This window comes from Rhinatrema bivittatum, chromosome 1 (assembly GCF_901001135.1).
Source record: "Rhinatrema bivittatum chromosome 1, aRhiBiv1.1, whole genome shotgun sequence".
Lineage (NCBI taxonomy): Eukaryota > Metazoa > Chordata > Amphibia > Gymnophiona > Rhinatrematidae > Rhinatrema > Rhinatrema bivittatum.
This window is the reverse complement of record NC_042615.1, coordinates 362354197-362375670: the sequence shown is the minus strand read 5'-3', so window position 1 is coordinate 362375670 and position 21474 is coordinate 362354197. Positions and strand designations below refer to the sequence as shown.

The 21474-nt window shown below is 42.4% G+C and overlaps 1 protein-coding gene across 4 annotated transcripts in view; it reads left to right on the top strand.

Moving 5' to 3' along the window:
• The window catches only part of YTHDC1 (YTH domain containing 1), a 177565-nt gene that overhangs the window by 118633 nt on the left and 37458 nt on the right, over positions 1-21474 (top strand). For 3 of the 4 annotated variants that reach the window (XM_029600717.1, XM_029600709.1, XM_029600693.1), the window contains 5 exons: positions 7370-7536; positions 11077-11156; positions 20407-20443; positions 20531-20570; positions 20677-20739. In XM_029600717.1, coding sequence (XP_029456577.1) covers positions 7370-7536; positions 11077-11156; positions 20407-20443; positions 20531-20570; positions 20677-20739 — 387 coding nt within the window. The remainder of the gene's footprint in view (positions 1-7369; positions 7537-11076; positions 11157-20406; positions 20444-20530; positions 20571-20676; positions 20740-21474) is intronic. The other variant, XM_029600702.1, reaches the window with a different exon arrangement.

The following is a 21474-nucleotide window of genomic DNA, read 5'->3' as shown; positions in this document are numbered from 1 at the left end:
AAATATCCATGCTTGCTCCCAGTAATTGAGCATTACCAGGAGCAAGCACGGACATTTCAAAGCTAAGTAAAGTGGTCATATTTCTGATGGTTTAATGAACTGATAAGAACGTTTCATACGGGGGAAATACATGAACAAAAGTTAAAAATATAAAAAAAGTTTAATAAAAACAGGGACTTTCCTGTTGTCTAGCTCTAAAAAAATTTTTTAAATAGCATATTTAATAAAAGAAACGGAGGTTGGAGGGTGTGTTAATGATTAGAACAATGAGGCACCGAGGGGGTTGCCCATAGATAAAGATATGAAACCATCCTCTTCCTTCCTATTAAATTCATCGGGAATACGCCTGATTTATTGAACGAGCAAGGCAACAGAAAATAACCAAATAAAATTTAGTGCCAGGTTGAATTTTAGGGGTGATGATATACACACTTAGGGGTGATCTCTATTTGGATTTTGAAGTGAATTTGAAGCAAAGGTCAAAACATATTGAACAAGGAGCTGCCAAAAGAAGTCGAGACAATGCTGTTCAAAGGTAATAGATTGGTGGAAAGCTATAAAAAAAATTTCAGTATGTTTGAATATCTTTTTGGGACAATGTCAAGTCTATCATTATAAAATGGAAACAGTTTGGCACAACCAGTAGACTGCTGCGATCTGGCTTTCCCTCCCTCTGTAGCTGTGAGTTAAGGAAACTGCTGTAAATAATGTGAAGTCTAAGATTACTTTAAAAGAACTACAGAGGTCTCTGGCTAAGACTGGGCAAACTGGTGACTGCTCCCATTGCCTCTTTGGGAGGGTGGTAGTAGGGAAGACACTGCTGAAGAAAAAACATATGTGCCACATAGCATTTGCAAATAAACATTTAAGGGGCACTGCATGCATGTGAGAGAAAAATTTGTGGCTTGAGACTATAGTGGAACTTTTTGATCTCACTGCTAAACAATATGTGGCATTAAACAGCATATCAGCCTGCCAGCACCTTCCCAACAGTAAAGCATGATAGTGGCAGCATTTTGTTGTGAGGATTATTTGACAGGGAGGCTTGTAAAGATTGAAGGAAAGATGGGTGAAGGAAAACCTGTTAGTCTACCATAGACCTGGGAGTGGAGAGAAAATTTGCCTTTCAGCAGGATGATGATTCTAAGCACAAAGCAAATGCAATAATGGTGTGTTTCAGCAAGAAGGGAATATCCTTGAATGGCAGAGTCAAAATACAGATCTGAATCCAGTGGAAAATCCATGGCAAGACTTGAAAGCTGCATTCAATAGACAATCCCCAGTCAACTTGAAAGAGCCTGAGCCCTTCTGCCAAGAAGATCAGGCAAAAACTGCATTTTCCATTTCGATCCACTACTCCAGTACCAACAGGTGGATTGGGTGATCCTATTAGCAGATGGTGGCAGAGCATACTGATTTCTCCAGTGACAGGACACTATGTATAGGTGATGCAGCACTGGAAGAATCCAACATTCTCTGCCTCTAGCAGATGAGCGAACTAGTGGTGCAACAGGATTTTTTGAAGGCTGTATTGAGCTAGGCTGCTGGTGTTGCCAGTAATTGTGAGCCCAGGAACTGGGGTTCCCAGTGCAGAGGGAACTTGATAGAACCAGGAGGGAGAGAGGACCAGGGGCTTTTTCCTTATAAAGAAAAAAAAATAATGGAGAAAAAGAAGGAACATTTTTTGGCTTCTCCCCATTCCTTCCATCCCCTTCCCCTATCTCTCTGCCCTGCTATCTTAAATTTAAAAAAAAAAAATGTATTAAAGGAACGGGCTCTTAAAATCAGGAGAGCATTGAGCCTCTGCTTAGGCAGTCTGTAGGGGAGAGGTGTTATTTGTTGGCTGCCTGTGGGGTAAGTGAACTTTTCTGAGGGAGACTCTGGGGCCTCAGATTCTTGTGAGACTGGGTTGGGGACATAGTTTTGGCAGTGTTACGGACAAGCCTGGGCAGGATCAATGTCGCAGGGACTACGGCTGCAGGCGGGCCGTGGTGCTCTGCCTGCAACCTGACAGGGAAGGTTATGCGATGACCTCCAGGGGGAGTTCCTAAGTGTCATGTCTCCCCCCCCCACCCCATGCTTGGAATGTGTTTCTTCTCATGCTGAAATTTCAGATGCACTATTTATTTATTTATTTGAGTTTTATATACCATCATTCGGTGAAGCCATCACAACGGTTTACAAGATTCAAAGTGTCATATTCTTAACAATTGCGAATTAAAGTATAACAGGATATATATTAAACAAAAAGTTAATCTTTTTATAGTCCAGAAAAAATTCATTTTTGAGTTAGGAGGGTTTGTTAGGTACTGGTTGGAGACAGTTCTTTTATGTATTTAGTTGGTAGTTCCTTTGTGTTTTGGGATGTTGTGAGGTTTGAGTTTCAATGTAGACTTTGTGAAACAACCATGTTTTTAGATCTTTTTTGAAAGTTTTGAGGTTAGGTTGGGTTCTCAAATCCTTTGGGAGGGAGTTGCATATTTTAGGGCAAGCAATGGAGAAAGCTCTTTCACTAGTTAAGTGAGCATCTCTGAAGGGGATAGTTAAGCGGCCTGTGTTAGAACGCAAGTTTCTTTGGGGATTCTGGGGGGTTATGTGTAAGCCAATTTGATCTTGATGTTCATTGTTTAGTAATTTATGAATGATGGTCATGGATTTGTATTCAATTCGGGCTTTAATTGGAAGCCAGTGTAGTGAAATCAGTATAGGTGTAATGTGGTCATTCTTCTTTGTTCCTGTCAGAATTCTGGCTGCTGAATTTTGCAGAATTTGGAGAGGTTTGAGGTGGAAAATGGTATTCCAATCAATAGGGAGTTGCAGTAGTCGATTGAATATGAGTAGCTGTAAAACAGTTCTGAAGTCATAAGGGTTAAGAAATGTTTTCAAACGTCTTAGTGTTTAGTAGTTTGTGATAACCCTCTTTGATTTTGTTTGATATATGGTTCTTGAATGAAAGATCTTTGTCAATGATAATTCCTAGGTTTCTGGTGTGGGTTACAGGGAGTATTGAGTTCATTTGGTTGTCAAGTAATAGGGGGGTGGAGTTGGATTGGGTTTTTTTGTCCAAGAGGATTATTTCAGTTTTGTCGGTTGATTGAGTTTCAGTGATGTTGGATGTTTGACAAGTAGAGCAGATGTTTCTTTGTACGTTTCTGCAATTGAATTTTGGATGGGAATTAGAAGTTGAATGTCCTCAGCATAGAGGAAGTGGGTGATTCCATTATCTTTTAGAAGTTGGCAAATGGGAAGAAGGTATATGTTAGTGGCCGATAACGCTGATCCTTGGAGAACTCCAGTGTTGAGGCTAATCTTTTTGAATGGGATGTTGTTAATTGATACTTGGTAGGTTCTGTCAGATAGGATGAGAACCATTTTAAGGTGGTGTCAGTTAAACCGATTTCAGCTAGTCGTTATAGGAGTATATTGTGGTTTACTGTGTCGAAGGCAGCTGAGAGGTCAAGGAAAATGAGTAGGTATTTTTTGCCTTTGTCAAATCCTTAGTATCGTGTCATTCAAAGAGAGTAGGAGAGTTTCTGTGCTTAGGTTCTTTCTGAATCCATATTGGGTTGGTGATAGGATGTTTGTTTCAAGATAATCATCAAGTTGGGAGTGTACGAATTTTTCGATGATCTTGGCTGTGAAAGATAGGTTTGAAATAGGGTGGTAGTTTGCAAGGATTTCAGGATCCAAGCTGTTCTTTTTTAGATTTGGTTTGATTACTACACATTTGAGGCACTCCAGCGGAGTAAGGGGTAGGGCCTTTGTAATGGAGAATGATGCGTCTCTGGCCTTAGTTCCAACACCTCTGTCTTTTTATCCATGCCAGGTTGGACTAGCGAAACTGCTGAATTCTCAAATTTTTACACCAGTATTCCTGTACTATTAAAAGGCCTGATGAAAAGCCTGCCTTTGCAGTATATTCGGTCAGGGCTGTTTTTTTCTGCATGTAGTCTCTATAGAGGAAGGCAAAGTTCTCTGATAAGATCGACTAGGTCATTCAAATATTTCATAAGGAGGAGATTGTGGCTTTGATTGGTTAGGTTGCCTCAGGATAGCAGAAGTCTCTGTTCTGGAAGGACTTGTTGGACACAATTATTAAAGGTGTCCATAAGTCCACAAAGGCCTTCCCCTTGTTCTCTGAGGTAGAGGAAATGGTGTTGACGGAATGGGAAGCTCCTGAATTGGGTCTCTGGCATGTTAAGGCCCTTCGTAAGCTGTATCTCTCTCCCTCTGGAGAAGTTTAAGTGTTTGTTTCAGTATCCACGTGTGAATGCCTTGGTCATGGTGTCACGCAGCATACCACTATCCCTGCTGAGGGTAGTTATTCTCTGAAGGTCTCAGGATAGAAGGATTGAGAATCCTATGAGGCATGTGTGTGATTCCGCTGCTTTATCTGTTCAGATTTCGATTTGTGATGGTTTTGTGTTCCGAGCGTGCTGGATTCAACAGCTTCTGGAGAGTAAGGACACAGCAAGAATGGAATCTGCTACTTTTTTGGCAGACACTGTATGATCTTCATCTCCTCACGTTCAGTGGCCTCTGCAGTTGAACCCAGATGGCTACTTTGGCTTCGTAATTGGTCTGCAAATTCTTGGTGCAAGTCTCTCGCCTTTGGAAACTTCCCTTTTAAAGGGAGACTTTTTTTGTTTGAAGAGGATTTGTATCGGCTATTCAAGAATCTAGGAGATCCAAGACCTTAGAGGCTTCCTGAGGATAAGCCATGCTCCTTGTATTAGTCCGCTAGAGTTAAGATCTGTTTTGGGACTCCAGGCAGTATAGGCTAGTTAAGCAGCCTGATTTTGTTTGAGGTTTTCAGGCTTCATGAGGCAAGGCTCAGGGGAAGGATTCTATGCTGGATAGAGGCAGAGAGCAGTTGGGTGGCTCTAGGTTGGCCTTGAAGGCCTTGATATGCGGATGTGATGAGGCTCCAGGGCTACCTTCCTTTCTGTCTCCCAGGGCCTCTTGATTCAGGATCCCATTGTCATGGACAACCTTTCTATTTTCTCTTGGGTATTGAAAGTGCATTTGAGGAAGAAGGGCTATTCTCTTTATCTCTACTCTTTTGAGGGCTTAAGAGTTCTACTTTGGCTTACATCAGAGTCAGTCTTATCTTTGTTCTGTAGGGGGTTGGCTTTTTTCCTCCTGGTGATCTGATGTTCCTAGAATTTTGGCTTTCCTTCAAGCAAGGGGCTGGCTTTGGGTTTTCTTAAGGTTCAGGTTGTGGTGCTTTCCTTTTAAAAGGGGAAAGATTTGTGGAGTATCATAGCGCCTTGTTTGGTTGTTAAGAGGATTCTATTTATTTATTTATTTATTTTATTTTTATATGCCTGTGTTCAATTTTACATATCACATCGGTTTACATTTAAACAAAATTTGCAAGAACTCATGTGTTACCTTTGTCAAATACATTAAACATTTAAATATGGGGATTGTTAACAAGGGATATAAAAAAAACATGGGGAATGGCTAATACTACGGGATGCACGAAGGGGTGCACAAAGGGGAGTGCCCCTTTTCGTGCCCCTTCAGCGTGCAACATCTGGTGTTCTGGCGCCGTTTAATATCAGTCACAGTCCTCACTGACATCAGAGGGGGCGGGTCTCCCAATCGAGGATCACACACCACCCTTCCCCTCTCAGTTCCAGATGGATTCTTTCACCTTTTTTCTAGAAGTTATGTCTTCCATTTCAGCCTTTGGTTCCCCAGTGGGTTCTCAATCTGGTCCTCAAGGCTTTCATTCTGTCCTCTGTCACTGAAGCAGATCTCATTACAGGATTTTACTCTAGGTAATTTTCTTCTGGTGACTTTTTGCTCTGTGCAGCAAGATTCCAAGATATAGGCCTTATCTTGTAGAGATCCTTCTCTAATTATTGGCTCCAATTTTGTCCTTTTGGTTGGTGCATGCCTTCTTACTCAAGGTTTTGTTGTCATTTCATTTGACTTGGTTATTACCCTGCCTGCATTCTCAGTCAGGACGAAAATAGATCTTTGCTGTTAGTGGACATGTGCCACATTGTCAGTATCTTGAGGTTTCTAACTTGTTCAGTACTGAATGATCATGCTTTTGGGTGGGGGGGGGGGGGGGGTTAGCCACGAAAGGTTGAAACGGCCTCAAAGGGCATGATTGCTCAGTGGATCAGGGAATTGATTGCTTCCACGTATGTGCTTAAGAGGTTTGATTTAATTTGGGCTCATTCAGTGAGGACATAGTCGTCTTCCTGGGCAGAGGCAGTAGCATTTGCCCCAAAAGAAATCTGTAAAACGACTACTTGGTCATTTTGCATTCTTTTACCAGACATCAATTAGACATCTCTGCTAAAGTGGACACTGCCATGGGGGCTGGTGTTCTCAAAGCAGGCCTTCCTCTCCTTCTGTAAGTAGTGGAGCTTTGGTACTTCCCACCTGTTGGTTCTGGACTAGTCTAGCAGGATGAAAAGGAAGGAGAAACTTTTACCTGTTCACTTTTCTTGTTTGAATTGAGAATTTTGTTCTGAATGTTCTCTTATGTGTTCTGGTTGTCTCACTGCTTTGTCATAGAAATACTGATTCTTCCGGTGCTGTACCACCTATACATAATGGCATAATGTTCACCAGATGTGTGCTTTGCCTCCATCTGCTGGTAGGAGACACAACTCACATGTTAGGACTGGACTGGTGTAGAGGACTCCTGGAAAAAAAAAATTGACAGGTAAAAGTCTCCACTGAAGCGTGCAAATTTGGCAGACACTTACCTAAATGACTCATGACTGCTGTTGCAAAAAGGTTTCTGCCAAGTATTGAGTCCAGGCATGTGAAAACTTATACAATCAAGGTTTTTTTTCTCTTGGTTACTTATGAAATATTTCTCTAATTGTTTCATTAATAGAGTATGTTGTGCAGATCAGTGAAGCAATGCATTTTGATTTGTATTTACTAAACAGCAGAATGTGAAAAACATAAAGGGTGTGAAGACTTTTGCAACCTGTTTGTTAAATTTCCAATATAGTTTTGGTGTTTGTTCAGTTTTGGAACCTTTTTCAGAAGCTCAGCTTTTACATTATACCTTTTATTATACTTACAAAAGTTTGTGCTAATGCAATTTTGGTAACTGGATTGATTTAATACTAAATCTAAACTTGATGCTTGGCTTTAAGATCTGATACTGGTGCGAAGATGCTAAAAATCCATAAATTGGTCAAGAAAGTAATTTTACCAAACGCCGCATCTTTGTGGGAGTAAATATAAATGAATAATAGTGGAAGAGAACACAGCCAACAAAATGAGACCTTGTACATGATAAAAGAATACCTTCCCTTACTATAAGTATTTAACATGGAGTTTTGTGGGGTTTTCTGTTTTCATTCTGTAAATAATTGTTTTGCTATTTCAGGAAATTGAGGGTGAATGTGGGACTCAACTTTGCCTTCTATTCCCTCCTGATGAAAAAATTGACTTGTATCAGATCATTCACAAAATGCGTCACAAAAGAAGAATGCACTCTCAGCCCCGATCAAGAGGACGTCCGTCACGCCGAGAACCAGTGCGGGAAGTGGGAAGGTTAGAAACGTTCTTTGGACTGATAGTAAGCACGTGTATCGGAATAACGTGATGGAAGAGTACCAGTCACCAAGCATTTTTCCTGCGATGATGATGAAGAGAGGAAAATCCTCAAATCAAGCTGCATGGACTAGTTTGTGGCTTCATTGAGGATTTCACATTGTCCCTCTACTGCTCCCCCTTTCCCCAAATCTTTCATTTCTCAAGACCAAAAGGGGCATCTTTTTCTTGCTGAGAAAACAAGCTCATTGAAAGAAATGATTTCTTAGACTAGTTTAGTCTTTTTTTTTTTTTTTTTTTAAATAAAGAGAATGCAATAAATGATAAAGCCATAGGTAGGCTTTGATTTATGAATAGACAAAAAAAGAGGAAGTCAGTGTTATGCATAAAGTTAATATCTTGTTACAAGCCTTTTCTTTCAGGTGTGTCTCTGGATAAAGCTTATCAGATATGGGACTTTTATAAAGGATCAATAATATCTTTACAGAAGACACCCTCAGTTTGAGGAGCTAAAGATTTTTTTTTTAATAAGTTTATCTTTTATTCAAGAGGAGAATTATTGGGACTGTTTCCAGTTAGATCACCGTGATGTGTAAATCCCTTTACAAAATGTTCTCTAAACATGTAACCACAGTGAATTCACATCTCTTGCTGAGCTCCTGAGAAGGCTAGGTTCTTTCCAAAGGGGATCAAGTGGCCCTTGGAGACCCGGCAACAAACCAGAGTGGCTGTTGCTGTGTCTGTACAACCCTTCCAGATGCTGGCAGTGCCTGTGGACTTTTAAGTATTGTAGAGAATCAACATGATTTATGAACTTTTATCAGCATTTACCAGGAAAAAAAGGGGGTATAACATGTTAAAGAATTTGGAAGAGTCTTTCAAAGAACTGATAGCCCTTCTGCCAAATACCTCTCCCTGTGTAGCCATTTTCATGCAGATATCTAAAGTTTTCTGCTAAAGACTATTGGATTGATAGTGTGAGATGCAACTATTGCTGTTTCCTTTTTGTGGAAACAGTTGCTGGTAGGTAGAGAGCTCCAACATGATTTCCCCCTTGCTTTGAGCTTAAAAGGACATTCTCGATTAGGTAGGAGGAAGCCTGACAGAGCCCCTTACTTTGTGGAGTAAATGGACTGAGCACCAAGATGTCTTTGAAGTTCTAAGCTAAGAGGTTTCCAAGTGCACTAAAGGTTATACAAGTGAAGGCTTTTTTAAAGCTTCTATTTTGCAATGGACTACTATTGTATACATTTCCCACCACCACACATTCTCAAGCCTGCCAGGGCCCTCCATTTGTGTGTGTGGCTTACAGCTTAAAATCATTAGTTGGACTACTGTATGAACTGTTTCTGTCATAATTAATACTGGTCGTAAATGCACTCGCAAAACTACAAGAAAGCGGTATGTTTCCTCTTTACACCAGATTTACTTTTTTTAAATTTTATTTTGCTATAAATTGTAGCTTGCTATAGTTTTCTGCTTGGAGTTTGAAGCAAATCTGAAATTCATCTTAAAAGGAGTAAAGTTACTGGGTGGGTAATGATGGGAAATCAAAATGCAGTCACCATAAAATGAAAACTAAATGCTACTATTGAGAAAGTTAACTGCTGAATTAATTAAATTAGTGCCAGTTGTGCAAGTTAACCAAATTTCATTAGAATATTTTTACTTTGTTGCTTGTGAACTATATACAGCATAAAAGAGCCACCAACATTCAAGTGAATGTTACCTTAGGGGTACTTGTTTATATTAGCTATTTTTTTCATTAGGCAGTGGCAGTTCGATATACAGAGCACATTGTGCGACTAGAAATGGTTATATGCCTTTTATTTTTCAAATTTCTTTTTAATTTAAGTACAACTGCTTGCATCCTGAGTATCCTTCTCTGTGAGAGAGATATTTGCTTTGATCTGGATGAGAGGTTAGAGCAGCCAGGATAGAGGAAGTTAAGATTTTAAATTAGCATCTTTATTAAAAGCATAGTGCTACCTTCTTCCCCACCTCCCACTCCAATATACACACATTCTGAGCCCTGTATCTTGACAGAAAAAGTTCAGCCAAAATGAAATTTAATATGAATACCTCATTGTTTTGTTTCCTTAACATATATTTCAGTACATGTAACTCTAGTGCTATTTTAGTGCTTGATCGGTTAACATGTAGATACTTTTGTTTCCCCCTCTCAGAACCTGTTTTTTTTAATAAAGAAATAGTGCCCACTCTAGTTCTAAATCCCACTTTGTCTAGAAGGGCCAGCACCAATCTTATGATGATCTATGGAAATTTTCCAAAGGAACCCCTTTGGTAACTTGTTCCAGGATATAACTAGGCTGACTTTTGGGTCTGTCACTACCTTTCTGCTGGAGGCTTTTGCAGGTCCCTTTTTGTCTTTTGTTTTTTTTCTTTTAAAGTCAGACCCTGTAAACAGGGGATCACTTCAGAGTTAAGAGGTCTTATTTAATCTAATTTAAGCAATAAATGTTAGCATATATATATATCTAATAGGTTCCTGGAGGTAGTCTTTGGCCAGTCCTGGAGTTTTGGTACTGTTTTTATTCATTTTAATACCAGTACTGTTGATTTCAACTGCAAGAAGCAAAATTATGGCTATCACATTACATTGAGATGCAAGTTCTAAAACCAGGATTGGCCTGAAGTCACGCTGCAGAAACTGGGTCACTTGGCAGCTCTGCATGCAGTCTTAGGTTTTATGCAAGCCCCTAATGGACCAGTTGGCTTTTGTTGTATCTCTTCCTAAGTGCAAACAGTAACTGGAAGAGTGTCAGACTTAATGAAATTTTATTATGAAAAGCTCTCCTGTATAATGAATATCAAGTGATCTATTTTATTTTTGTTTCAGTTTATAGGATATTGTATGTATTAAACATTTAACATATTCCTCTGTAAAAGCAGAGGATCAGCTAGTAGATATTCCTGTTAAGGGTGCTCCTTTCATATTTGGCCTTTTACTCACTGGCAAGTGCTTCTTTAGCAGCTGTATCTGGTGTCTGCAGAACAATTATGTAAGAAGTCACTTTTTAACATACTCCTAAAAAGACATAATTTCATGGAGGTAAGACGTTTTAGTTAGTACATTTTTAGATTTAACATTTTAAAATGAAGTGGGAAGTTTTTGTCCCACTTATTGTTAACTTCAAATGTAAATTTTGCTAAAAGTTAAGTGATATTCAGATTTTCCTGATGCAATACAGATTGAGCTGTCCCCCTTTAAAATACCTTACTTAAATGTAGCGTGCAGTGCTATTCAGACATGACAGTAAAAAATGGCAATGCACTGCGATCTCTCCTACTTGGTTTTATTTTGATTCACATTGGGTCTGGTTTCTCTGCGACAAATGTGTTGAAAAGAACATGAAGCACATGAGAAGGATACACGTAACAGCACAAATAGAATCTGGTGGGGTACATTCCAAATTTGAGGTAGGATGACCAGGGCAGCCCTGCATCTTTTGCTTATAAAGTATGCTGTGAAGTTTTCATGTGGTTTTCTGTTTAATTTCTGATATCTAATTTGTGTAGGCGTCGACCTGAAGAGTATGATATTCATAACAGAAAGAAACCAAGGATTGACTATCCCCCTGAGTTTCACCAAAGACCAGGTTAATATTTTACTAATTCTGTAAATAACTAATATTTACAAAATCCCATTTTTATTTCATTGCTAATGTAGACTTAGTTGATGGCCTCCTATTTCTGATTCAAGGAAACTAAAGATGCTAGCCTCAATTCTGCAAAATTTGTGAGCTACATACTGTACATGACTACATGTCTGGAGATACTTGGCTCATGGCATTTTTCTCATGCAGTAAAATAAAATATTTGAGCCACTTCAGTAAATTTGGCTCTGTTTGACAGGGGCATTACTTTTACACTTAATTTTTGACACATCTTTAGACTAGAAACTACCTTTAATGAAGTACCTGTGAGATGAGAAATTAGGCTTGGGGATATCCATGTCTTCTGTTCATAGCTTAAAAGTGTGATATATATAAAATGGAATAAAAATCTCAATAAAATAAGACATTACTTCAACATGCATCACAGAATAAAAAAAAATTACTATATCAAGGTATATTGAACTCCAGTCATCAAGTACCACAAAAAGGTCTGGTTTTCAGCAGATACATGAAGAATATTCATGATTGCATGCTATAACAATAGACTATTTTCAGATTTGATTGAGGTGCTTATAGGGAAACAGTTGATCTTATCAATACTTACTACATTTTCTCAAGATGTACTTTCCTGCTACAGCTTTGCTGCATCCTCTCTCGCTGTACATTTTTTGAGAAGTAAAAGCTGTGCACCTGTTTTGGTTCCATACCCTAATTTTTAAAATGTTTCTTAAATACTCTTCGTCTGTTCATTCTATATTTTGTGTTTTACAGGGATTGAAATGCAAAAATGTTTGGGTACTTCATTCTTTTGGCCTTCTAGTCTGTCGTTGCCTGCTCTGTTTTCCTAACCAATTCACATCCATATTTCTATTTTTGCTCTCTTCTCACTTTATATTCATCTTTTATGTCTTTCTCTCTTTGCCATTGAATCTGCCCCTTCCCTTTCATACCTCTTCCCCTATTTTCTTCTCACAGACAATCCAAGTTTGCATTGCTAAATTCAAGGTGCTTTGTTGGGGAGAGAGAGTGCACAAGGCAGGAAAGTAACCCCTTGAAAAATATGCCACAGCTGCGCGCACAATTTTAAAAACTTAAAATATCTTGCATACAATATAAAATGTAATTCCCTGTACGAACCCAGATCAGTCCAGACTCCTGGGTTTTGCCTTCCCTGCAGCAGATGGCGACAGAAGTTTGACTGACACTATCACTTAAGTTGAGGTGCCACTTGCAGTCCTTCAGTATTTCTCTGTCTCTAGCAGATGGTGGAGGTGCAAACTCCTGCAGTCTCAAAGGAAAAAAAAAGATTAGACAGGTTTTTGAAAGAAGATTCTACAGCCTCCCAGAGGGTAGCTAGATCCTGGTGGGACCATCCCCCCTGGTAGTAGAGGCATTTGAGCAGAGGGTTGGAGACCCTGTAGCTCACCCCTTTTGGCAGCCGCCAGGGTTGATACCGGGAAGCCCAGTTCACTCACTCTGCAGGGGATGGAAAGAGCCTGCAGCCAAATGCTGTAGTAAAGTTAATCGAGTTTTAAAAAAAAAAAAAAAGCGAGGTTTTTTGTTCCTTGAAGGTAGGCTCTGTGTGATCCGGCTCTGGCAACTCTGCATCGGACAGCACTCTTCCTCCCCACCTCTCCAATGCTCGTTCCCCCTGAGTCCCGCGGGTCACAGCAGTGTCTGCATGCCATGTTGTATGGCCTGTTCTGTCTGTGGGGCTGCATGCATGTCTTTCGCGTGACGGCTTGTGCATAGAATGACTTCCCAGGGGGGAGGGAACCTCCAGGTCAGCTATGAGGGGGAAGCACAGCTCGCTGGGAGGCTCTCTTTGGCACAGCAGCCCCCGGAAGATTCGTTCCTGCTTAGCACAGGAACGGAGGCCATTTTCGTGTGGCCCATGGGAGGAAAGGGGGATTACCTTCCATCATTGTCACCGCAAGCTGAGGTCTCTTGGGGGGGAGCCGAATCACGGCAGCTGATGACCTTTCTTCTGAGGAAGAGCCCGGGAGGGCTCAGGTTCCTCATCCTCTATTTCTTCTGAGTTGTGCTTTTATTGCACAAAGTTTTTAATGCCAGATCATCAGCCAAGCACCATAGACACAAGGGGATTCCATTCTGAGCTGCCAAGAAGTTCAAGGGCCCACAGAAGGAGGGGGCTGTGGCCCCCAAGAGGCCCAGGGTCCCTGAGAATGGAGGGGCCTCCAAAAAAAAAAAGACGGCCCTTAAGATCCATGGCATCGCTACCTGCTAAGGATTCTGCTCAGGTAACATGCAAGCATCGGACCCTCCAGGGGTAGTTGCCGATGGGGGGTGGGGGCGGGCAGGATCCTGAACAGTCACAGACCAATGCTCTGGTTGACGGAGATGACCCTAGAGTGGTGCCTTTGTTCCATAGAGATCTGGCCCCTCCGAGTCCTGCAGTTCTGGAGGAGCTGGGCATTGAAGCCTCCCAGGAGACACAGTGTTAGGAGACGTGGACTTAGTGATGTTGGGCCTCCAGGATCCAACTAAGGCTTTTCCTTTTCACATGTCTGTTAGTGCCCTGCTTTTTAGGGAGTGGGATACTCCAGATGCAGGTTTGATCATGGACAAGCTACATAAGCTTCCAGAATATGCGCTTGACCTTCTCAGGATCCCAAAGATGGATGCTGCTATGTCTGCAGTTACTAAGAAGACAACCATCCGTGTGACTGGTGCTGCGGCACTCAAGGATCTTCAAGATAGGAAGCTGGAAGTTCACTTCAAGAAGATGTTCAAGGTCTCCGCCCTGGGTGCTCAAGCTGCTATGTGCAGCAGTTTTAGGTTAAGAACGGCCTTCGCTGGAAGCAATGGTAGTCTACAGTGCAGATGCGTTGTACAATCTACTGATGTCTGTTGTTTCCACTTGCAGGCTCCTCTGGTTGAGGAATTGGGAGGTGGACATCTCCAAGGCGCAGCTGGGTTCTTTGCCCTTTAAGGGCAAGCTGCTGTTTGGCAGGGAATTGGAGGAAATGATCAAATCCTTGGGGGAGAGTAAAGATAACAGATTGCCGGAAAATAAGCCAAAAGCTTAGAACGTCTATTCCCTCTTGGTCACGGTTCCAGGGAAATCGTAGATTTTGGGCATCCCAGATCTTCAGGGTCTTCTTCCAGGCAACAGTCAAGCAGACAGCAGTTGTGGAGGTCAACCTTTTCGCGGTCACCGACTGGGCAGAGACAGCTACACCCAGGGCGTGGGAGGAGCAAAATTTTCCCAATGAGGTGAGGCTGGGCCACTCCTTGGTTCAGCTAATAGGGGGCCGGCTGGCTCTCTTACGAGGAGTGGGCCAAAGTTACCTCTGACCAGTGGGTCTTGGACGTAATAAGTCAAGGTTACACTTTAGAATTTGCTTGGCCTCTCAGGGACCGTTTTCTCGTCTCACGATGCTCTTACCAGCAAAAGGAGTTAGTAGTGCAAGCTAGCGTCCGTCGCCTCAGCAAGCTTGTGGCCATTGTGCCTGTCTCTCCTGCGGAGCAAAGAACAGGTAGTTATTCCATCTACTTCGTAATGCCAAAGGAAGGAAGGCACCTTCCAGCCCATCCTGATTTGAAGAAGGTGAACAGGGTGCTTCGGGTGCAGCAATTTCTCATGGAGACCTGCGGTCTGTAATTGCAGCGGTCCACAAGGCGGAGTACCTGGCAGCCCTGGACTTGACGGAGGCTTACCTGCACATCGGGATTCGGCCCGACCACCAAAGATTCCTCCGGTTCATAATGCTAGGAGAACATTTCCAGTTTTGCGCCCTGCCTTTTGGCCTAGCGACAGCACCCAGAACCTTTACCAAGATGTGATGGTGGTGGTGGCAGCTGCCATTCGGAATGAGGGAGTTGTGGTGCACCCTTCCTTGGACGACTGACTGATTCGAGTGAAGTCACTCTCTCTCGGGAGGCGGTGGATCGGGTCCTGTACCTCTTGCGGTCCCTGGGGTGGATAGTCAATTTGGCCACGAGTCATCTGGTTCCCTCCCAGACCCTGGAGTTCTTGGGAGCGTTCTTCGACATGAAGTTGGGCAAGGTGTTCCTCACCGAGGAGTGGATCTACTAATTGCAAGCTCAGGTTCGCTTGCTGTTGACTGTGTGCATGCCCAGGGTCTGGGATTAACTACAAGTTCTTGGGTGAATGGCTTCCACCCTGGAGTTGGTCCCATGGGCCTTTGCTCTTATGAGACTTCTTCAGTCAGCCTTACTATCCCGTTGGGATCCGATCTCCGAGCAGTTTCAACGTCTGCTTACAGAATCTGCACGGTCCAGTCTCTCCTGGTGGCTCACCCCGGACAAGCTTCGCCGAGGGTTAGACCTGGAAGTCCCCTCTTAGACTGTGGTAACAATGGGATGACAGCCTCTCTGGTTGGGGTGCAGTCTGTCAGAATAGATTTGCCCAGGGCCATTGGTCAGTGATGGAGTCTTCGTGGTCCATCAACCAGATGGAGACCAGAGCCGTGTGACTGGCTCTCCTTCCCTTGGTGATGGAAAGATCAGTAAGAATCCCGTCAGACAATGTGACAGCTGTGGCTTACATAAATCGCCAGGGGAGGCACCAAGAGCAGAGCAGTGGCTCTGGAAGCCCAGGAATTGATCAGCTGGGCAGAACTGCATCTGGAGAGAATAGCAACTTCTCATATTGCAGGCTCGGACAACGTTCAGGTGGAATTCCTGAGACGTCACCAGCTGGATCCAGGAGAATGGGAGCTTTCAGTGGAAGCCTTTCGCCTTATATGCAGCAGGTAGAGCCAGCCCTGCATGGACTTGATGGCGACTTTACACAATGCCAAGGCCCAGAGGTTCTTCAGTCAGACACGGGAGCAGAAGGGGTGGATGCTCTGGTTCTCCCTTGGCCGTCGGATGTCTTGCTGTACATATTTCCACCATGGCTGCTAATCGGCAAGGTGTTGCACCTTGTAGCGGTCCACCGAGGGGACTGGAATGGCCGAGGCAGCCGTGGTTTGCGGACCTGGTCAACCTAGTGGTGGACGGCCCCTTGCGGTTTCATCTCCTGCCAAATCTCTGTCAAGGCCATGTTGGTGTGGAAGGGGCAGATCACTTTTGTCTGGCGGCCTGGCTTTTGAGAAGGGAGAGCCTAAGGAATAAGTTATTCGGATGCCATGATTGCTACTCTTGCAGTCCAAGAAAACCTCTACTTCCCTGGTATACATCAGGGTGTGGAGTGTTTTTGAGTCTTGGTGTGTGGAGCATAGGGTGGACCCCACCCGTGCCTCCGTGAGTGATGTCTTGGCCTTTTTACAGAAGGGTCTAGTTAAAGGTTTATCCTTTATAACTCCCTGAGAGTTCAGGTAGTGGCCCTGGGTTCCCTTCGTGGTAGAGTATGCGGTGTTCGTTTGGCGGCACATCCCAAAGACGTGCGTTTCCTTCTGTGGGTGAAGCATTTACGTCCTCCCATCTGGAATCCTTGTCCTTCCTAGAGCCTCAATCTGGTTTTGAGGGCCATGTGTACATCACCATTTGAGCCTTTAAAGCATGCAACACTAAAGGATCTTTCTTTGAAAGTGATTTTTCTAGTGGCTATATCCTCAGCTGGCAGGTGTCGGAGCTTCAGGCCTTATTCTGTAGAGAACCCTTCTTGATTCAGGAGTATCCTTGAGAACGGTTCCCTCTTTTCTGCCTAAGACGTTATCTTTTAATTTGAATCAGTCTGTGGAGCTCCCTTCCTTCCCGGATTCAGGTTCTTCCACTCCTCAGTCCAGAGATTTGCGAAGATTGGACATGAGGCAGGCCCTGTTACGTTACTTGGAAGTTACCAACAGTTTCTGCCTGTCGGATTATCTTTTTTCTGCTGTGGAGTAGCCCCAGGAGAGGGCATAAGGCTTCTAGGGCCACTATTGCTCAGTGGTTGAAGGAGGCTATCAGCTCTGCGTACATCGATAAAGGTTGGCCGGTGCCTGTTGGGCTTTGTGCTCATTCTACCCGTTCGCAAGTGGCCTCTTGTGTTGAGTGTTAGCGAGTTTTGCCACGAGATCTGTAGGGCGGCTACTTGGAAGTCTTTGCACATGATTGCCAGACACTACCATCTGGAAGTTCAGGCCCCAGAAACAAGGGGTTTTGTCGAAAGTGTGCTTCGAATGGGACTCTTGGGGTCCCACCCATTGTGGGGAAGCTTTGGTGCATACCAGGAGTCTGGACAGATCCGGGTACATACAGGGAAAGGAAAATTGGTCCTTGCTTGCTAATTTTCATTTTTGTAGCACCACGGATCAGTTCAAATCCCCACCCACTTTTGGGATAGGGGAATTTGAGAGTCTGCTTGATCAATGTTTTGGTTTCAGGTTCTGGTCCCATGCAGGTGTTGTGTGGGCAGGGCTTCTTACTGAATTTCCAAGATTTTCTTTTCCTCTGCTCTTTTGAGGAACATTGTAGATAGTTGGTTGCGTTCCTATTCATCTGGCTTGAGTACAGTTCAATACTGACGGACTGCAGGTTGCACCTCAACTTAAGTGGCAGTGTCAGTCAATTTATCTGTCTCCATCTGCTGGAGGGGAAGCAAAACCCAGGAGTCTGGACTGATCCGTGGTACTACAGGAATGAAAATTAACAGGTAAGGACTAATTTTCCTATACATTATGAAGTCACGTTTCAACATCTAAATTCAAAAGTATTTTTCCCTTTGTTTTCCACTTGTATGTACTGTACATTTTCTCATACTGTCTTCTGCTTTACTTCTGAATATCCTTTCCTTCTTTGTATCTCTACATCATTTTCCATTTCTCCTTTTCCTTGCTACAAATCTTCCTCTCATTTCACTTTTCTATCTCTTCTCCACAAATTTGTTTCCTTCACCATGTCACTCTGCTCCAGTTCTCTTTAATCTCCCTCTCATGTCTCAACTGCCAATTTCCAGACCATCTACCTCATTACCTTCTCCCATTCCCCCTTGTTCAGCTTCCTTCCTCCTCCCACCTCCCTTTCTTTGAACCTTCCTCACCATATCTCACCCCTCGCCTTCCACGGTAGTATAGTGCCGTTTCTCTACTGTTTCTTGATAGAGACTTGGGAGAGAGGCTGCAATAGCAATATAGTGAATGTGCACACTTGTAGTCTGTTAGTACTCACACAGTTTCTCACATCATGCATTTCATGTCTAAAGAAAAGTGCATAGGGAGAGGATGATGGAATAGCCATAGAGGAATTGCAGGCCCAAATGCCGAGTGGTCTATGGGAGGAGATGGAGCACGTTCATGTCAGCCAGGACTTTTGTTTTCTGTTTTCTCTGGTGCAGCAGCTCCTCCTGCAACCAGTCAAAATGGAGTAGATAACATGTCTATGCATAATGCTGGTACATACCATGCCATTTAGAGCTCTGGTAATACTAGGGATTCTGGTCAGGATTATTAAAGCAGTGCCCTTATTTAGATTCATAATAGAAATAGCCAAGTTGGAAAAGAGCTTTTAATATTAATTATATGTATATGCTTAGGAGGGAAATAAGATAGGAAGATCAGAACATCCACTAATAAAAATTATTTCCCATTAGGAATTGTATAATATAGGAATTATATAATACAGTACTGAAATGACGAGTGTAGCTGAAATTAAGGTGCTATATTGAATTTGAAAGACTACAAATTTTTCTAATTGAAGCAGTATTTATTTTATATAGACAGTGTTCTAGTAAAACAGCTAGCATGATGAGTTTTAGGAGTCCCACTTTCAGAGCTACTTCTAACCAGTTGTAAAGTTAGCTCAGAATGCAGTTTTACTGCAGTATCTTCCAGCTTTACTGTCTCCAAGCTGCTCAGCACTAGAGCTTGGAAATGTGCCTTAATAGAAATTCAGGGTAATACAGGGCTTCCCAGACTTTATGACAACATTTAAACACTTGAAAATTCACATCCTCCCCCCCCCCCCCCCCCCCCCCTCCGAGGATGACCAAAACCAAATTAGCAGGTGGTGCAGTCCTGCTCCAACAATCACTTCTCACCTTATCCGCATACTCCATATCAACCTCCATCTCCTCCAGAGAACGTCCTCTCTGAACTGCCTTCCCTCCAGCAGGCTGCTCTTTCAACTTCTGCTTCTTTCACCTGTCACACCCTTCAGCCTTTTTGCATCCTCCAGCTTGACCCTTTCTCATTCCAAGCCTTTCTTACAATCCCCAACTAATCTGATCCTCTGTTATCTCCCAGCCTTACAACCGCCACTCTTCCTTTAATTCCCCCCTGCAGCTAATTCTCACTCCCTTACCTCCTCTTACATCCCGTTGATCTTCTATCATTTCCCCTCTCACCCTCCACAACCAATCTCTCTCCACCTTATCCAACACTCAAACCCTTCCTGCATCAGATAGCCCCCTTCTCCAAACATCCCTTTTGCCAGGGTCAGCAGCAACATTTTCATTTGGGCTGTGGGCCAAAGGTAGATGACAACTTGTGGGATGAGGGCAGGCTGACAGGATTAGCATTTTTCTCTTGGGTAGGTTCCGTGGTGGGTGATGAGAGAAACAGTAGCAATTTCCGTCAACCCATGCACACTCTCTACCCTTTCCTCCTCTCAGCACAGGGGTCTGTCTGTACAATAATGCAAGCTCACGGGCCCTGCAGCAGCCTTAATCCTCCTTGTGCAGGGTTTCCTGTTACCACAGAAACTCAGGCAAGGGCAGTGCCACTTAAAGGCCTGTGAATGCATGATGGCTCACAGTCCCCAAGCGGACTTTTACTACTAATTCTGCTTCTGCCACTGCTAGCACCTGAAGAGTGCTACCATGTAACGCACTTGTAACACCAGCTGAAGGTTTTGTGACCTCATTCGGAGTCCCAACCCAAAGTTTGGGAAGCCCTGGTGTAATGTATTGGGGTTTTGATTTTTAAATTATATTAGCCAAAATTGAAATATTTAGCAGGCATGAACTGTTGCTTTCTTATTTTGGCTGTTTGCAGTACAGTATTTGTCTCCTAGAATAATTTCTCCTTTTGGCTTTTCACATTAAAATTATAGTTGGTATATTGAAGCCTGCATGACAGTTTATAATAGCATATCAGTTTTCTAAGAAGCTAATCTGTGCAGTGCTATGGCTTTAAGCAACTGAGTTTTATAAATTGTTCAGTGACTTCTACTGGCCTTTATTGGAATTTGAGAATGTCATTTTGCTTTGTAAACAGTAGTGGGCAAAGGATTGGTGAAGGTATGGTACTTATGACTGACATTTAATGCCATCTTGAAACTGTATGTTTTAAATTTACAAATAAAATGCTTGGTATTTGAACAGGGTATATCAAGGATCCCCGATATCAAGAAGTCGACAGGTAAGTTGACAGCATATTTGTCAGATAGATCCCGATACCTTGATTACATAGACCTTTATTTATTTTCACAAATCTTATTCTTCACAGACGGTTTACGGGGGTTCGTCGTGATGTCTTTTTGAATGGGGTAAGTTTGTCTCACTGTGGTGGTGGGGGGAGTTAATTATTCTATATTATACTTCTAAAACTCTGAATTGATCACTTGGTACTAACCATATTATTTTTCATTTTAGTCTTACAATGATTACGTAAGGGAATTTCACAATATGGGTCCACCGCCACCCTGGCAAGGAATGGTTTGTATTTTTTTTTAGCTTTGTAAAAAATGTGACAATTCCTAATCCAGTCACTATAAATAAATAAATAAAATAAAAATAAAAAAAGCACCTATCCCTATCTATAAATTAAAACAGGAATAATGGCAAAATTTAACAGTTTATATTTCATGCAAACATTTTCTTAATCTTTCTACTGGCAGAAGTGAACAAGTGACTTATTCATGCTTCAAAAAACTAAAAAAGAAAAAAAAAGTCGCAGATCTCCCGCCCCCCAGTATGCTGTTTATCCCATACAGTGATTCTGTATATGCCTGCTGTTCTAGACATATATTAGAAAAAAAAATCCATGCCAGTAATAAATGATTAGGGGAACTGTCTAAAAGAACTAATATTCTATATAAATAGGGAACTTGTGTTAGAATAATCATATGCTCTACTGAATTTGGGTTAGTGGGTATTGGGTCAAGAATTTTAGATTCCTTGTTAAAATAGTGACAGATGGGACTGCAAACAAATCTTACAGCGGCAGACTTGCAACAAAAGCCCAGCACGCCTGCCGGTTGTAGTTGGCAGTGAGGGAGTAAATATACAAACAAGTCAAGAGTCTCATTCAAACTAAATATGACTAATCTGATCAAAAGAAAAATGTTTTATACAAGGGTTATCATACAGATGTAACCAAACCCCTTTGGAAGTAGATGTGCTGAAGTTACAGAGATAATGTTTCACGTAGCAGTTTTCTGTAATCCAGAT